This window comes from Myotis nattereri (genome assembly GCF_964212035.1).
Source record: "Myotis nattereri genome assembly, chromosome: 19".
NCBI classification, from domain to species: Eukaryota; Metazoa; Chordata; class Mammalia; order Chiroptera; family Vespertilionidae; genus Myotis; species Myotis nattereri.
Genome location: NC_138095.1, coordinates 6,893,086 through 6,907,460, shown reverse-complemented (window position 1 = coordinate 6,907,460; position 14,375 = coordinate 6,893,086). Strand labels below are relative to the sequence as shown.

General features: G+C 46.7%; 1 protein-coding gene across 1 annotated transcript in view; it reads left to right on the top strand.

Annotated features, from left to right (window-relative positions):
* Window positions 1–7,408: 7,408 nt before the first annotated feature.
* FBXW8 (F-box and WD repeat domain containing 8) overlaps window positions 7,409–14,375 on the top strand; it is a gene marked incomplete at its 5' end in the record, with an annotated part of 113,557 nt that continues 106,590 nt past the window's right edge. Inside the window, one exon of the mRNA XM_081113357.1 lies at window positions 7,409–7,726. Within this exon, the coding sequence (XP_080969483.1) occupies window positions 7,409–7,726 (318 nt within the window). The remainder of the gene's footprint in view (window positions 7,727–14,375) is intronic.

Sequence of the window (14,375 nt, the reverse complement as noted above, 5' to 3'; positions counted from 1 at the left end):
AAACAGAACAGGGATCTTGACCCAAACCCACTGGGAAAACAGGAGGATTCAGATTTCAGTGAGTTCATTATTCAATGACATCACAGTTACTCCCAGGAAAGTCCGCTCCGTTCAATACACCCCGAACAGGACAGCTCTCATCTCTCACCTTTATCCTATTTCACCCTCTGGTACCTGAAAAGATGGGGTGCCCCTTCTTCAGGGATCTCCTAATGATGCATTTGCTACCTCTCCCTTAAGGACATTTTTGTTGTAAGTAAAGAGAAAACAGCAGATGAATGTCCACAGCAGGGGAGGAAAAAAAACACATACTGCCATCCCATAATTATCGTCTCATCAACACTTTACCTGTAAAGGGTAAACCTCACTTAAATAGAAGCTAATGTCTTATTCGGGTATGAGTTTGGCTCATCAGGGCTAGGCTCCACCCTTCAGGACTGATTTGGGGTCTTAGGGGTTAGGCTCCGGTCTTTTGGACTAGATTGGGCTCCTAGACCTTGGCTGGGCCATCCCGGGATAAGTCCATTACAATCAGATTGAGCCGGGCCATGGGGAAGCCCCGGTCCCCACAAGACAGCCTTAGAGGAAAGGACCCTTAAATGAGCGCACTTGGCCTGGGAGCCCGAGGTTGAAAGGGCTGCTGACTCTCCAGGGGGAGGTGCCTGTGGAAATCATGGGGACACACTGAGGCTGGCTCCCTGGGATCTGCTGGGAGAGGGGGGCTTGCTTAGGGGGGAGGCTGGGCTCTTGAGAGAGAGGTTCCCTGCTTTGGGACTGCCTTCAGCTGTTCGGTTCTGGACTTGCCTCTTTGGAGCTCGGCTTGTCCCTTCCGGTCTGGGCTTCAGCATTTTGGGCTGGGCTACTCTCTTTGGGACTGGCTAGAGCTGTTCGGGTCTGGGCTCCACCCTGGGTGACTGGGTTCTGCAATTAGGGTCTGGGTTGGCCTCTTTGGGGTGGGCTAAGCTGTTCAGGTCTGGGGTTGGCTCTTCGGGGTAGGCTCCTCCTTTCAGGACTAGGCTTGGCTGTTAGGGGCTGGGGGGGGGGAACCCCAAAACCTACTGCCTTGATTACTGGAGTCACAAGAGATGGGGTTGGTTAAATCTGCACTCCCGCTGTGAAAATTCAGACACACTGTCCTTTTCTCAGGCAATAATCGCTTTATTAATGGCAACCGAGCTTAGTATAAGCAAGTGAACCAGTAGACTTGAAATTATACTGATGAGGGGTTAAATGAGGATAAACACCAAAGATCCATTTGGCAGACCTGGGAAAATGGCACATGCACATGGCCTTTGAACAGGTGATTCCATTTCCAGCTGCTGACTCAAATCAGTGGTTCTGAACTAGGGACAGTTCTGCCCCCAGGAGACATGTGGCAGTGTCTGGAGACATTATTGGCTGTCAAAACTGAAGGGTACTATTAGCCTCTAATTGGTAGGAGGTAGGGATGCTGCTTAACATCCTACAATACACAGACAACAAAGAGTCATAGGGCCCAAAATGTCAATAGTGCCGCGGGTGAGAAAACCTGCCCGCCATAGGTCAGTTAGTATGCATGTGGTAGGACTAACCGAAAATCCAACTGGTAGAGATTTAAATCAGAAGGACTTTTATTACTTACTGGACAACAGGGCAGAGCAGGTGCTGAGAAACTGCGGTGCGCGGACCAATGAGGTCCCTGGCCTGTTTTTTGTCATAATTTTATTGGAACACCGGCATGTTCGCTCGTTAATGCATTATCTCTGGCTGCTTTTGTGCTACAACAACTGAGTGGATTAACTGCAACGGAAATGGGGTGGCCTGCAAAGCCTTAAAATATTACTCTCTGGCCCTTTAAAGGAATAAATGCCCAGCAAAACAATTGCAGGTCATATGATAGTTGCATGTTTGGTTTCCTAAGAATCTGCCAAACTGTCTCCCCGGGTGGCTACACCATTCACGTTACATGGCCACCAGCAATGGATGGGTGATCTCAGCTTCCCGGCATCTTCCCCCGCATTCGGTGGTGGTGTCACTATCTTTTATTTTAGCCATTCTGACAGGTGTCTCATGGTTTACTTTGCTTTACTAGCTAGTGATGTAGATGGTCTCCACATGTGCTTATTTGTTATCTGTATATCTTCTTTGGTGAATCTGCCTGTTTTTGTAAATAAAGTTTTATTGGAACACAATCACACCCATTCATTTACTATGTATCATCTATGTTTGCTTTTATATTGTAACAGCAGAATTGAGCACTTGTGACAGGAACGGTATGGCTGAAAGCCTAAAATATTTCCTATCTTGCCCTTAACAGGGACATTTTGCCAATCCCTGCCATAGACGCATTATGATTTCTTTCTTGAGACTGGGCACAAAGTACGCAAACAAAATCAGGGTTTTCTTGGCGAGGGAGAAGGAGCCAATGAGGTATCGGGGCACTAGAGAAGGTCTCCCAGTCTCCCCGGGGTGCTCAGAGACGTTCATTGCGGCATTGTTTGAAGTAGGAAGCAACAAAAATATCTCTCAAGAGCAGAGTGCATAAACAGAATGTGGTATATTTGTACTATGGAATACTGCAGCGATTTTCAACCCTTTCCATCTCATGGCACACATAAACTAATCATTAAAATTCTGCAGCACATCAAAAATACTTTTTTACCAATCTGATAAAAAAGGTATAATTTTCCTACATTTACAAAAATATAATAATTACCTACCCTTTTTGCTCCAAAGTGACTTTTAAAAACTCAGGTGCCTATACTTTTATGTAAGGATGTCTGGTGCCAAGAATTAACCAATTAGCCCTGGCCAGGTGGCTCAGTCCGTTGGAGTGTCATCTCATGCACCAAAAAGTTTTCGGGTTCAATTCCTGGTCAGGACACATACCAAGGTTTTAGATTCGATCCGGTTGGGCACGTATGGGAGGCAAGTGATCAATGTTTGTCTCCCTCTCTCTCTCTCTCCCTTCCCCGTTCTCTCTCAAAGTTAAAAAAATCTTTGAGTGAGGATAAAAAAAAGAATTAACCAATCAGACGTAACCTTATTATGCAATGTGACCAATAAGATGCAACTCTATTACATGACTTACATATGTATGGTTCAAGACAGAGCATTTATATAAGATAGCTATTGTTATGTTGGCTGTTGTCATTTTTTAACTTGACAACCTAAGGGAAAAGAGGTCAGTGCCTCAGACTAAATAGTCAGGTGTGCATATTTTAAAAATTCTTGCAGCACACTGGTTGAAAATTACTGGATACTGTAAGGAATTGCAGGGCATGAATTAGATTCAGAGATAGATATATATATTTTAAAATGTAATCTTGCTTTGGCCAGTGTGTTAGCAAGGTATTTATATATTTTCTTCATCCATTTACTTTTAATCTACATGTCTTTTTTTTTTTTTAAGTAACCATATTCCTACAATGAAGGGTAGAACTCATCTTGAGAATGGGAATCCTTTTTTTAAAAAAGTATATTTTATTGTTTTTTTAAAGAGAGGAAGGGAGAGGGATAGAGAGCCAGAAACATTGACGAGAGAGAAACATCGATCAGCTGCCTCCTGCACCCTTCCCACTGGGGATGTGCCTGAAACCAAGGTACATGCCCTTGACTGGAACCGAACCTGGGACCATTGAGTCCGCAGGTCGACGCTCTATCCACTGAGCCAAACTGGTTAGGGCTATATGTGTCTTTATATTTAAAGTGGACAACATATATTTGGGTCTTATTTTTTGATCCACTCTGACAATCCCTGTCTTTTAATTTGGTGCATTTAGACCATTGATGTTGAAAGTGATTATTGACAGAGTTGGATCGATATCTATGGTGTGTGCTATTTTCTATTTGTTGCCCTGTTCTTTGTTCCTATTTCTTGTCTGCCACTCTTTTTCTGCCTTTTGTGGTTCTAATTGATTATGTTTCCGTTTTATCTCCTTTTTTAGTATACCAGTTATACGTCTTTTTAAACTTTTTTTAGTGGTTGCCTTAGAGTTTCCAATATACATTTACACCTAATCCAAGTCCACTTTCAAATAACAGTATACAACTTCACTGGTAGTGTGAGTACCTTATAATAATAAAATAATCCTAGTTCCTCCCTTCCAACACACACATACACGTAAGGTAGATATACATAAGCATACAATTGAATACATTGTTACTATTATTTTGAACAATTGATAACAAGGGGCACTGCTTCCTTCAGTGGTTTCCGCTTATGGGTTTCCGCTCCAGTGAGCCAGGACTGACTATATTCACCTGTCTGTTCCTCCAATCTTGGCAGCAGTAGTTTGCCCAGTTTCCTCAACTCTTATAGATTCCAGAAGAGTTGTTGATTTTTCAGTGTGCCCAGCTTTTTACTTGTTAGGATGGAGTGGAGACTTCCAAGCCACCTACATGGAGAACCAGCAGTTAACTTAAGATCCTAACCCAGTCTGGAGAAGGAGGAAGGCAGGGAAGGCTTCTTGAAGGAGGTGACCTCTAAATGAAACCAAGCAGGAGTTCCGCAGGTACAGGTGAGAAGGAATGATATAGATTCAAGGGAGAGCATGCTAAGGTGGAAAGCTATGAGAGATGATTAGAGCTTAGAGGTGAGGAGGGAAAGTGTTGAGAGATCAGGCTATAGAGGTGGGCTAGGGACAGACATCAGGTCTTACATGGCATTGACCTTGAAGATATCTAGTGAAAACGGACCTTGAGAGTCACAACACTGACCCATCCCCAAAGAACTCGGGCGCGTTACAGGCATCGTGACCTCATCCTCACAGCGGCTCCGGTGATGTCCGTCTGCAAAGTGCTTGAGGTAATGCTGCGTGGCTGAGGGCACTTTGCTGCTCTTAAATGCCCATATGAATGGCAACTTGTTGGCTCCAATGTTTGATTTCCTATTTTTCTTTCCGTTTGTGTGTCACCTGTCGTTAGAGTTCCAAAGCGCTCTGGCCACCAACATGCTCACAGTGATTTTCCTATTGAAACAGAAAGAGGAGACACTTTGCAGATTGCGAAGTGGAAAAGACCAGGCAACTCTCTCTATCTCCTGCATGGGCACTTGTGTTGATTTATGAGACCTACAATGACATCCCTCACTTCTTTCTTAAAGGGGTGGGTTCATCTTTCTCTCTGCTACGTGTGTGTGTTTGTGTGTGTGTGTTTGTGTGTGTGTGTGTGTGTGTGTGTTTCTGCCTCTCTTTATCACCGGCAGCCTCATCAGCAACACATATTTATTGAGCATCTATTATGTGTGGACACAAACTCAGAAATACCTCTGCCCTATCTTACCTTCATCATTTGGGGATTAAGTTGTTCATTCATTCAACCAACAATTATTGAGCACATCCTAGCAACCAGGCTTTGTGCTAGGGGCTGAGAACACAGGATGAACACGGCTGGTCTGTGGAGGTTACATTTCAGCTGGGAGCTGAAGGGTGAAGGGGGGCAGCAGCATTGAGGAATCATTTGGGAAAAGTGTTCTAGGAAGAGGGAAGTGTGTGCAAAGGCCCTGAAATGGAAAAGGGCTGAGCTTCTTAAGACCACAGATCGGTTTGAACGGGAAGGTGTAAAACATACACTGAAACCTCACACACAACCGGTGGGTAGGTCAAGTGGCACAGCCCCATTGAACAAACAGGATGGCAGTTCCTGAAATCATTAAACGTGATTAAAAATGATTTAACTCACATTATTCTCCCGCGCTGGTGTTCGCCACACATTAGTGATACCCAGTGACGTGTGATTCTCCAGTTCTGTTCACAAGAGCTAAGGGGGTATCTTTTTTAAAAATATATTTTATTGATTTTTTACAGAGAGGAAGAGAGAGGGATAGAGAGTTAGAAACATTGATGAGAGAGAAACATCTATCAGCCGCCTGCTAAGGGGGTATCTTAATGTAAGTTGAAGGCGGTTTTGTCCTAACTCATGGATTGTTCAAGAAAGGACTCCTATTGGGTTTGAAGGCTATTGAATGCAACTTAGGCTTTTTTTTTTTTTTTTTTATGCTTAGGCTTTTTTTGTTGTTGTTGTTAATCCTCATCTGAGGATTTTTTTCATTGATTTTTTTTAGAGTGTGGAAAGGGGAGGGGGGCAGAGAGAGAAAAACATCGATGTTATCAATGTCAAGAGAGATACATGGATTGGTTGCCTCCCCCCGTGCATCCCCACCGTGCATCCCCCCGGGGATCCAGGATCAACATGCAACCCAGGTATGTGCCCTTGGCTGGGAATAGAACCTGTGACCATTTGGTGAGCAGGCTGGTGCTCTAACCACTGAACCCACCACCCAGGGCCCAACTTATACTTTTAATAAAAATGCTTTTCTTTTAAAAAGTGGAATTTGTTGCTAATAATAAAAATAAAGATACTGAATTTCAGAAGATCTGGACTAAGATCCAAGAGTTGGGTGGAGCTGAGTATTAGTTTCCCGCTCCAGATGGGCAGCCAGGAGCCACCATCCACACCTGGCCCACTTGCCTCATTTTTGTGTCCTGGAGTCCCCTGGAGGCATTTGGGTCTGTGCTCACTGTAGGCTCTCTGCAGTAGGCTGATTAATGGCTTACAAAGACAGCCAGGTCTTAATCCCTGGAACCTGTGGAGGTTACCTTAAATGATCAAAAAGCCTTTGCAGGTGTGACTGAATGAAGGCCCAAGACATGTTGCAAGTACCGTGGATTATCCAGGTGGGCCCAAGTCCTTACAGGATGGAGGCAGAGGGAGATTTGGAGAGAGAGATCTGAGAAGGTCCTGTGATGACTGACATCCTTTTAAAGCAGTGGTTCTCAACCTTGGCTGCACATTAGAATCACCTGGGAATCTTTTTAAAATCCTGATTTCTGAAATCAGGATTTTAAAAAGATTCCCAGGTGATTCTAATGTGTAGCTTGAGAACCACTCTTCTAAAGTTAATCCCTCCATCCACACGCCTGGCCTTATTTTATTACCTTGTTTTATTTTATTTTATTTTTTTGTACCACTTACTACTAACTCCAGCATTCATATTCACTAGTTGGATGAATTAAATGTGATTCCCACCCCCTTGAATGCAAACCCCAAGATGGGAGGGATTTTTTTTGGGGGGGTAAGGGTTGGAGGAGCAGATTTAAATGCTGAATTCTTAGCGCCTGGCATATAATAGCTGCCCGATGGATGTCTGAATGAAGAAACAGTGCTTGACGCAAAGTCTGCGCTTGGCGGAAGCCACAAGCGGGAAAGTCGACAAGCATCAAGTTCACGGCACTGACCTCGGCCTGGGGCGCCGCAAGCCCCTGATGCAGGTGACGGCGTGAGGGGCGCGGCGGGGGCGGGGCCGCCCACCCGGAACCCGCGTGCAGCCGGCTGCGGTTTCCGGCCGCGGCGGACACTTCCGGCGGAGGGACTGTCCCGTGGCACCCGGCACGGCGGAGGACGACACGGAGGGCCGGCGGCGCGGGCCATGGACAACCACGGCCTGGACGAGTTCCGCCGGCGCTGGCAGGAGGAGCTGGCGCAGGCCCAGGCGCTGAGGAAGCGGCGGCGGCCCGAGGCTGCCGAGCGGCGGCCGCGGCGGCCCGAGGTGGCCCCCGGGCGCGGCGAGCAGGCCTCGGGGTACCTGGCGCTGGCGCAGGGGCTGCTGGAGGGCGCGAGCCGGCCCCCGGCGGCGCGGGCGACCAGGGCCGAGAGGCCGGACGCGGCGAGCCGTTCCCGCTCCCCCCCAGCCCGTGACGCGGCCGGGGGCGCGGAGCAGCTGGTGGACCAGCTCATCCGAGACCTGGTGAGTGGCCGCCGCCTCCTGGCGAGGCCAGCCCCGGCCCCCCCCCCCCCCCCCCCGGTGCACCCCCCCAGAGTGTTGGAAAGTAACTCCGTGTGTCCCCAGTGTGGGGAGAAACACGAGTAAGGTTGCACACGCCTCCGTGCGTGCATAGAGTGTCTCCGGAAGCACTGGCTCCCAACTGGGGCGACTTGGTCCCCCATTTGGCCGTGTTTGCGGACAGTTTTGGATGCCAGACGGGAGTATGGAGGGGCGTTGCTGCGGGCAGAGGCCAGGGATGCTCACGAGCATCCTACACCGCACAGAACAGCCCTCCCGCCCCGCAGTATCTGGCCCAAAATGTCAGTAAAGCTAAGACCGAGACACCCTGCTTTAGAGGGATCCCTAAACTTCTAACACGGCCGCCTGTAGGGAAGAGGACCAGGACAGGGAGAGGCGGGGCTTTTGACTGGTCTCTACATGCTGTTTGCACTGTTCGAGCTTTTCTAACTGCACATCTATTACTTGGACAATAATGAAAGCAGGAAAAAGGAAGAATCCTGCGGGGACTATCGTTAGTACGGAGGCTTTTATCATTTTGTTGGGCATGGATCTGTCTGTGAAACTGGAGGAAGATGGGGATCCTTACATCCCCTTCTCCCCCACCCCCACCCCCCCAAAAAAAAGCCCCCTTCACAGAGTTGGGATAAACAGGATCACCTGAAACATATCCACGGTTAAGAGAACAAGACAGCAGGTCTTTAATGCTTCTTTTAAAGAAAGGCTCTGCAGCTTCCCATTGGCAGTGGTCCTGTTATTGGCAAGTGGATTTGATGAATGATGGCTTAATGTTTAACGTGTTACGTAGTTATATTCAAATACTGTTAGTAGCTGTGAGTTTTCACCAGGTGTCTGGTCCTGTGCTCTGCTTTATCGCTAAGGCTAGAAGTAACCTTCTTTGTGTATGTTATTAACCTTCTCATTTAATGCGACAGTCCCGGCACATACGGAAATGCATGCTGGCATCATACCTGCTCCTGTAGAAAATGGGTCGTCACCGAAATCTGACAGTTACAGAAAGAAAATCAGTGCCTTGGGAAAGTGGCTTAGCCCCTGATAAGGTGCTCAGGTCAGTCCAGGTCTGTGCAGCAGTTCTCTCCATGGAAGTACAGTGGGGCCTTGACTTACGAGTGTCCCAACTAACGAGTTTTTCAAGATATGAGCCGTCTCTCGGCCGATTTTTTGCTTTGAGTTGTGAGCTAAAATTCGGGTTACCAGCCAGCTTCAGATACCCCACCGCTAGTTGGCGCAGCGAACGTCACAGTGAACGCCACAACATCAGCCCAGCATCATGCGTCTCACTCGTTCACTTTTGATTTGACATACGAGTAATTTGAGTTATGAGCTCCATCACGGAACAAATTAAACTCGTAAGTCAAGGCCCCACTGTACATAGATTTGTAGACTGAGGCAAGAGCAGCCCATGGAAGCAGAAATAAACTGGAAAGCGGATTACTGGGACCAAGGCACACTTTGTCCTCCCGGCTGACTGTGACAGTGTCTTCAGGCTGCACAATCCTGGGAGGTAGGCAGAGTTAGTCTTTTAAAATGACAGGAACTCAGGAGGTTTTCCTGCACTTGGCCCAGGCATACCCAGCTGGTAAATTCTAGGGATTGCAGTCAGGTGCAGGTCTGTTGGGCTCTGCATTTCACCAGGTGAGAGTTTCCCAAACTTGACTTGGTACAAGAATCACCTTCGGCTTTACTAGAGTCTGGGTTCTGCAGACTGTCCATTCTCAGAGGGAAGGTGGGGGTGGGAAGAGATCAACCAAAGAACCTGTGTGCATGTATGCATAACCCATGCACACAGATAATATGGTGGTGAAGGCCTGGGATGGGGGCGGCAGTGGGCTAGAAAGGGTCAATGGGAGGAAAAGGGACATATGTAATACTTTCAACAATAAAGATTAAAAAAATAAAATCTGGGTTCTGGCCCCTCCCCAGACCTGCTGCCTCTCAGTGTCCAGAGAAGGGGCCCAGAAATCGGCTGTTGGAATGATCAGGCAAGCTTTGAGAGATTCTCTGACATACAACTTCCTTTGGTTTGAGGTCTGGATTCTCAAGGCTTTTCGGCCCTAACACTAGTGAGGGCTAGGCATTGATACCAAAAACAGTGGAGTCCTAAGTGAAGTATTCTAGAAATGGGAGGGGCTTGCCTACTGGAGGATGCACGGGCACATCAGAAGCTAAGTTTCATAGGTAGTGGGTGAAAGCCTGCCCTGGAGCCAGTGTGTGATCTCTGCTCCCTTCAGAACCACCACAGTGGGTCCTGCGAGCCTCTACAGTGTAGTGCACTACGGTGAGCAGCCGCCAGCCTTTGGGGTACCTCTAATTTTATTTTCAGTATTTTGCAATCATCAGTAACACTGCTATAAATAAAGTAATAATTCGTTGTTGGTGCTTAGATGCTGTCTCCTTGGTACTGTCTCAAAGGTATAGAGACCTCATTATCTTCTTCAGTTCTCCCAATAACCCTCTCCAGTGGCCATTGTTAGCCCCATTTGGCAGATGAGCATGAGGAAGGTAATTGATTTTTAAAAAATTTTTTATTGTTTAAAGTATGAGTCTCCTTTTCCCCCCCATTGACCTCCCCTGCCACCCCCTCTGCCAAGCACAAGCCCTCACCCCCCTACTGCCTGTGTCCATTCGTTTTGCTCACATGCATGCATACAAGACCTTTGGTTGATCTCTTACCCCCTCACCCCCCGCCTTCCCTCATAGGTTGTACAGTCTGTTCGATGCTTCTATGTCTCTGGTTCTATTTTTGTTCATCAGTTTATGTTCATTAATTTCCACAAATGAGTGAGATCATGTGATATGGTAATTGATTTTTTTAAAGGGGCAGTAAACCCAATATTTTAAGTCTGAGAAATGATGGTAACCTTTATAGAAAAGGCTTTGATTTGTAATTCATTGGTCGTAAGCCTCAAAGCCCACAGAGATCCGACTGGTAGGTAATACAGATGAATAAAGTGGTCTAGGTGTTGCTGATTGGGCCCTTTCCCCCTCATTCATCAGATGGTGGTTTGTTAGGCATCTTTCCCAGATTCCAGCCATACTTCTGTGATGATTTGTTTCATAATGGCGGTCATTCTTTTTATCACATTACATATTGTACTGTAGAGTTTGTCTTTCTGATATCCCTCAAGGAAAATACTTAATCATTTTTCTTGAAGTGTGGTCATCCTTTTGGTCTTCTTGTTCCACTTTTTAAAGTTTTGTGTTTTTTTTTAATCAAACCCTTTATCGACGTGTACGGATCATAAATGTACAGCTTGGTGAATTTCCAAGAGTATATATCCATGCAAACAGCACCCAGATTGCAGAACAGTATTACCAGCTTGTCAGAACCCCATCTGTGCTCTTGCACAACGAGGCGTGTACCCAAGGGTCACCACCACGCGACTCCTAACACCTGCTTTCAGTTTTGTCTGTTTTTGAACTAGAAGTAGAATCCTGCAGCACGTATGCTCTTGTGTCCGGGTTCTCATGCTCAGCATCGTGTATGGGATTTATCCCTGTGGAGATGCCACACTTTATTCTACTGTTGATGCTAACTAGTTCGTTAGTGGCCAGTTTGAGACTCAGGAATAGTGCTGCTGGGAACATTTCTACATCTTTTGGGATGTATACTCCTTTTCTTGGCTTTACCCCTGGTTGTGGAACTCCCGGGTCACGAAGGATGCATATGTTCTGCGTTAGTAGATATTGACCAACAGTTCTCCAGAGTGATTGTGCTGGTTTTCTCACTCGTGAAGGTAACTCAAGTATGTGGACCATAGTATTTCATGTATGTCTTTGACGTCATATAACAACACCTAACCGAGACTACACAACTTGACCTCAACATGGGTAAGATAATAGTGACAAACTGGGAAATTCATGCTGTGGCTTGGGTAAAGGTGGAGCCACTGCCCAGGTCAACTAATTGTTGCCATGTAGGAATTTGGGCCCAGTGTTGCAGTCTTCAGATTTTTGTTTTTAAATTAGGAATATGTACTTTAATGTGGACTCTGTCTGTTTTTGCTGCACAAAAAACACCCCAAACTTTGGCTTAACACTGCTGAGCTCACCATGTTGCAGAGTGGCAGGGGCTGGGCAGGGATGGGCTCACTCAGGTCTGAGGTGATCTGCTCACTTTGCTAGTGGTGGGCTCTGTGTGTGTGTGTGCGGTATGTGTTGCATCATTCAGCGGGTTAGCCCTGGTGGGCCTTTTCATAGTTATGAGAGCCGGAGGCCGGCAAGCCCCAGTGCTTTTGAAGTCCCCGCCTCGGTCATGTTTGTTATCGCCACACTGGCCAGAGCGAGCCATCCAGCATACATGTATCGATCAGCTGGGTGCTGGGGAATTGGCAGTAAGCAGAATAGATCAGAGGTCCTCAAACTATGGCCCACGGGTCACATGCGGCCCACCGGGTGTTTTTGCCGCCGCTGCTTGTCCTGCTTAGCAGCCGACTCATCCCGGGCCCGCAGTGCGCATGTGTGGAATGTCTGAGGGACAGTGAACTGGCCCCCTGTTTAAAAAGTTTGAGGACCGCTGGAATAGATACTTCCTGACCTCAGAAGCCTAGTCTTGCTTCTTTTAACTAAAAGGATGACATTAATGGATGCAGGATAACTCTGGGCCTGGAGTCAGTGTAGAGTTAACCCAAATGCCTGCAAATAGGGGGCATGAACAGAGTAGGGGTCATTAATCCAACAGTGTACCACAAACTCCCCATTTTTAATTGCTCATAACTAATTTAAAATTAACAGTTTAAGCACTAACACTGCAGGTGCAACAAAAGCTGTCTGTGGGGTAGATAGACATGCCTCAGGTCACGAGCCTGTGGTCTTTGCCTTGTGTCTTCTCAAGAATCTTTGCTTGATTCACAGGTAACTCCTGAGAAGGACGATTTATTTTTATTTGGGAACTCCCCAGAAACTCACAGGCCAATCCACTTGACATGAAAGGCAAATAAAAATCTGATACCATCTCATAGCACACCTCCCTCCCTTTCCCCCAGCTTTTGGTGCACTCTGCTATATCGATGCATTCTCGTGCATTTGTGGTGCAGTCTCTTTCACCTCAAGCCTTACTGTTATCACTAGAGTGGGAACAACTACTAGGTTAGCAGTCAGGAGTTGAGTTGCCTTTGGCTGGGTAAATGGGCAGTACTGCTTCAGAGATTCATCGGGCTGGGTAAGGGACAGATCTTTTTTTTAGGGTCAGATCTTTGATGGACAAGCACAGCTGACATGAAAACTTAAAAATGATTCTCCTTGAGCCTTGTCTTCTCTTGTGAAGCTTTTCAAAATAGCTCTTAGAAGCCATCTCGTTTTGGGTGCGAGTTGGGAACACCTAAGTTGTCTTCTTGGTATATGGCTAAACTAGTGACAGAAATGATGCATGCCGTACTCACTTTCTCTTTCGTCTTCATCGTCCTCTCTCCATTAACTCGGGCTTCTGGGAGGTAGTGAAGCCACGGGAGTCTGATGATAAGGTGCTGCGTGCTTCGTTCACTGTGGCTGTGATTTCCAGTTGCTTGGTCCCATTTTTATTTAGGTGATGTATCTGGACTCTGGCCTGTAAGCAACCAGCACCCAATTCACAGAGACTTAAAACCCCAAACCAGAATCTGTTGATTCATGTAACTGCAAATTCCAGGTGGCGGTGCTTGTTCTGGGTGCTTAGATAATGTAACCAGGGATATCTCCATCTCTTGGTCCTGCTCTCCTTTTATTGGCTTTATTCAAAGGCTGGCTTTTCTCTCTTCGGGATAAAATGGCTACCAGCAACTGCAGTCTTATGTTGTCAGGTTAGCAACCCAGGGGAAAGAGAGCATATGGTTTTATGCAGCAAATCATGAACTTTAGTTCTTATGGGTCCATATCAGGTCATGTGTCCATCCTTGAGCCAATCACTGGTTCAAATTGGCCAGGCTTGTACTCACCGCCTGTTCCTGAATATAAGGGTGGGGTCAGCCCCATCTAAACCATGTTGATTGACCAAGAGTGAGAGTGGGGTGATTTCCTGAAAGAAGCGAAGAGGGAATGGGTAATGGGCAGTGGATACAAGAGATGCCCACGTTAACTGGGTGTTTGAAGCAGTACTAGAGTATGGGAATGCATGTGTTCTCTGTTCATCCAGCAGACATGTATCGATCAGCTGGGTGCTGGGGAATTGGTACTAAACAGAATAGATACTTCCTGACCTCAGAAGCCCAGTCTTGCTTCTTTTAACTAAAAGGATGACATTAATGGATGCAGGATAACTCTGGGCTCTAGATGCAGTCTGGGCTCTAGAGTCAGGCAGACATGAATTCAAATTCAGCCTCTGCTGCTGACTAGCTGTTTGACCTTGGGCAAGTGAGCTTCTTCTGCTTATGAGGATGATGCTAGTACATAACTATCTTGTACCGAGGTAATGAATAAGACATGGGACATTCGTAGCACCAAGCCCGGTGTACAGTAAGCAGCCAGTACATTTATTCTGGTGCTGCTGTTATCATTAGTATTATAGAAGTGTTCATTTCACTTCCTCTTGGCTAAGAGTTATCACCTTAAACCCCTGGTTCCCTGCCTCTTGGATTGGGAATCCCTTGAGGGCAGGGTCTGTTGTCTTACTCTTGTA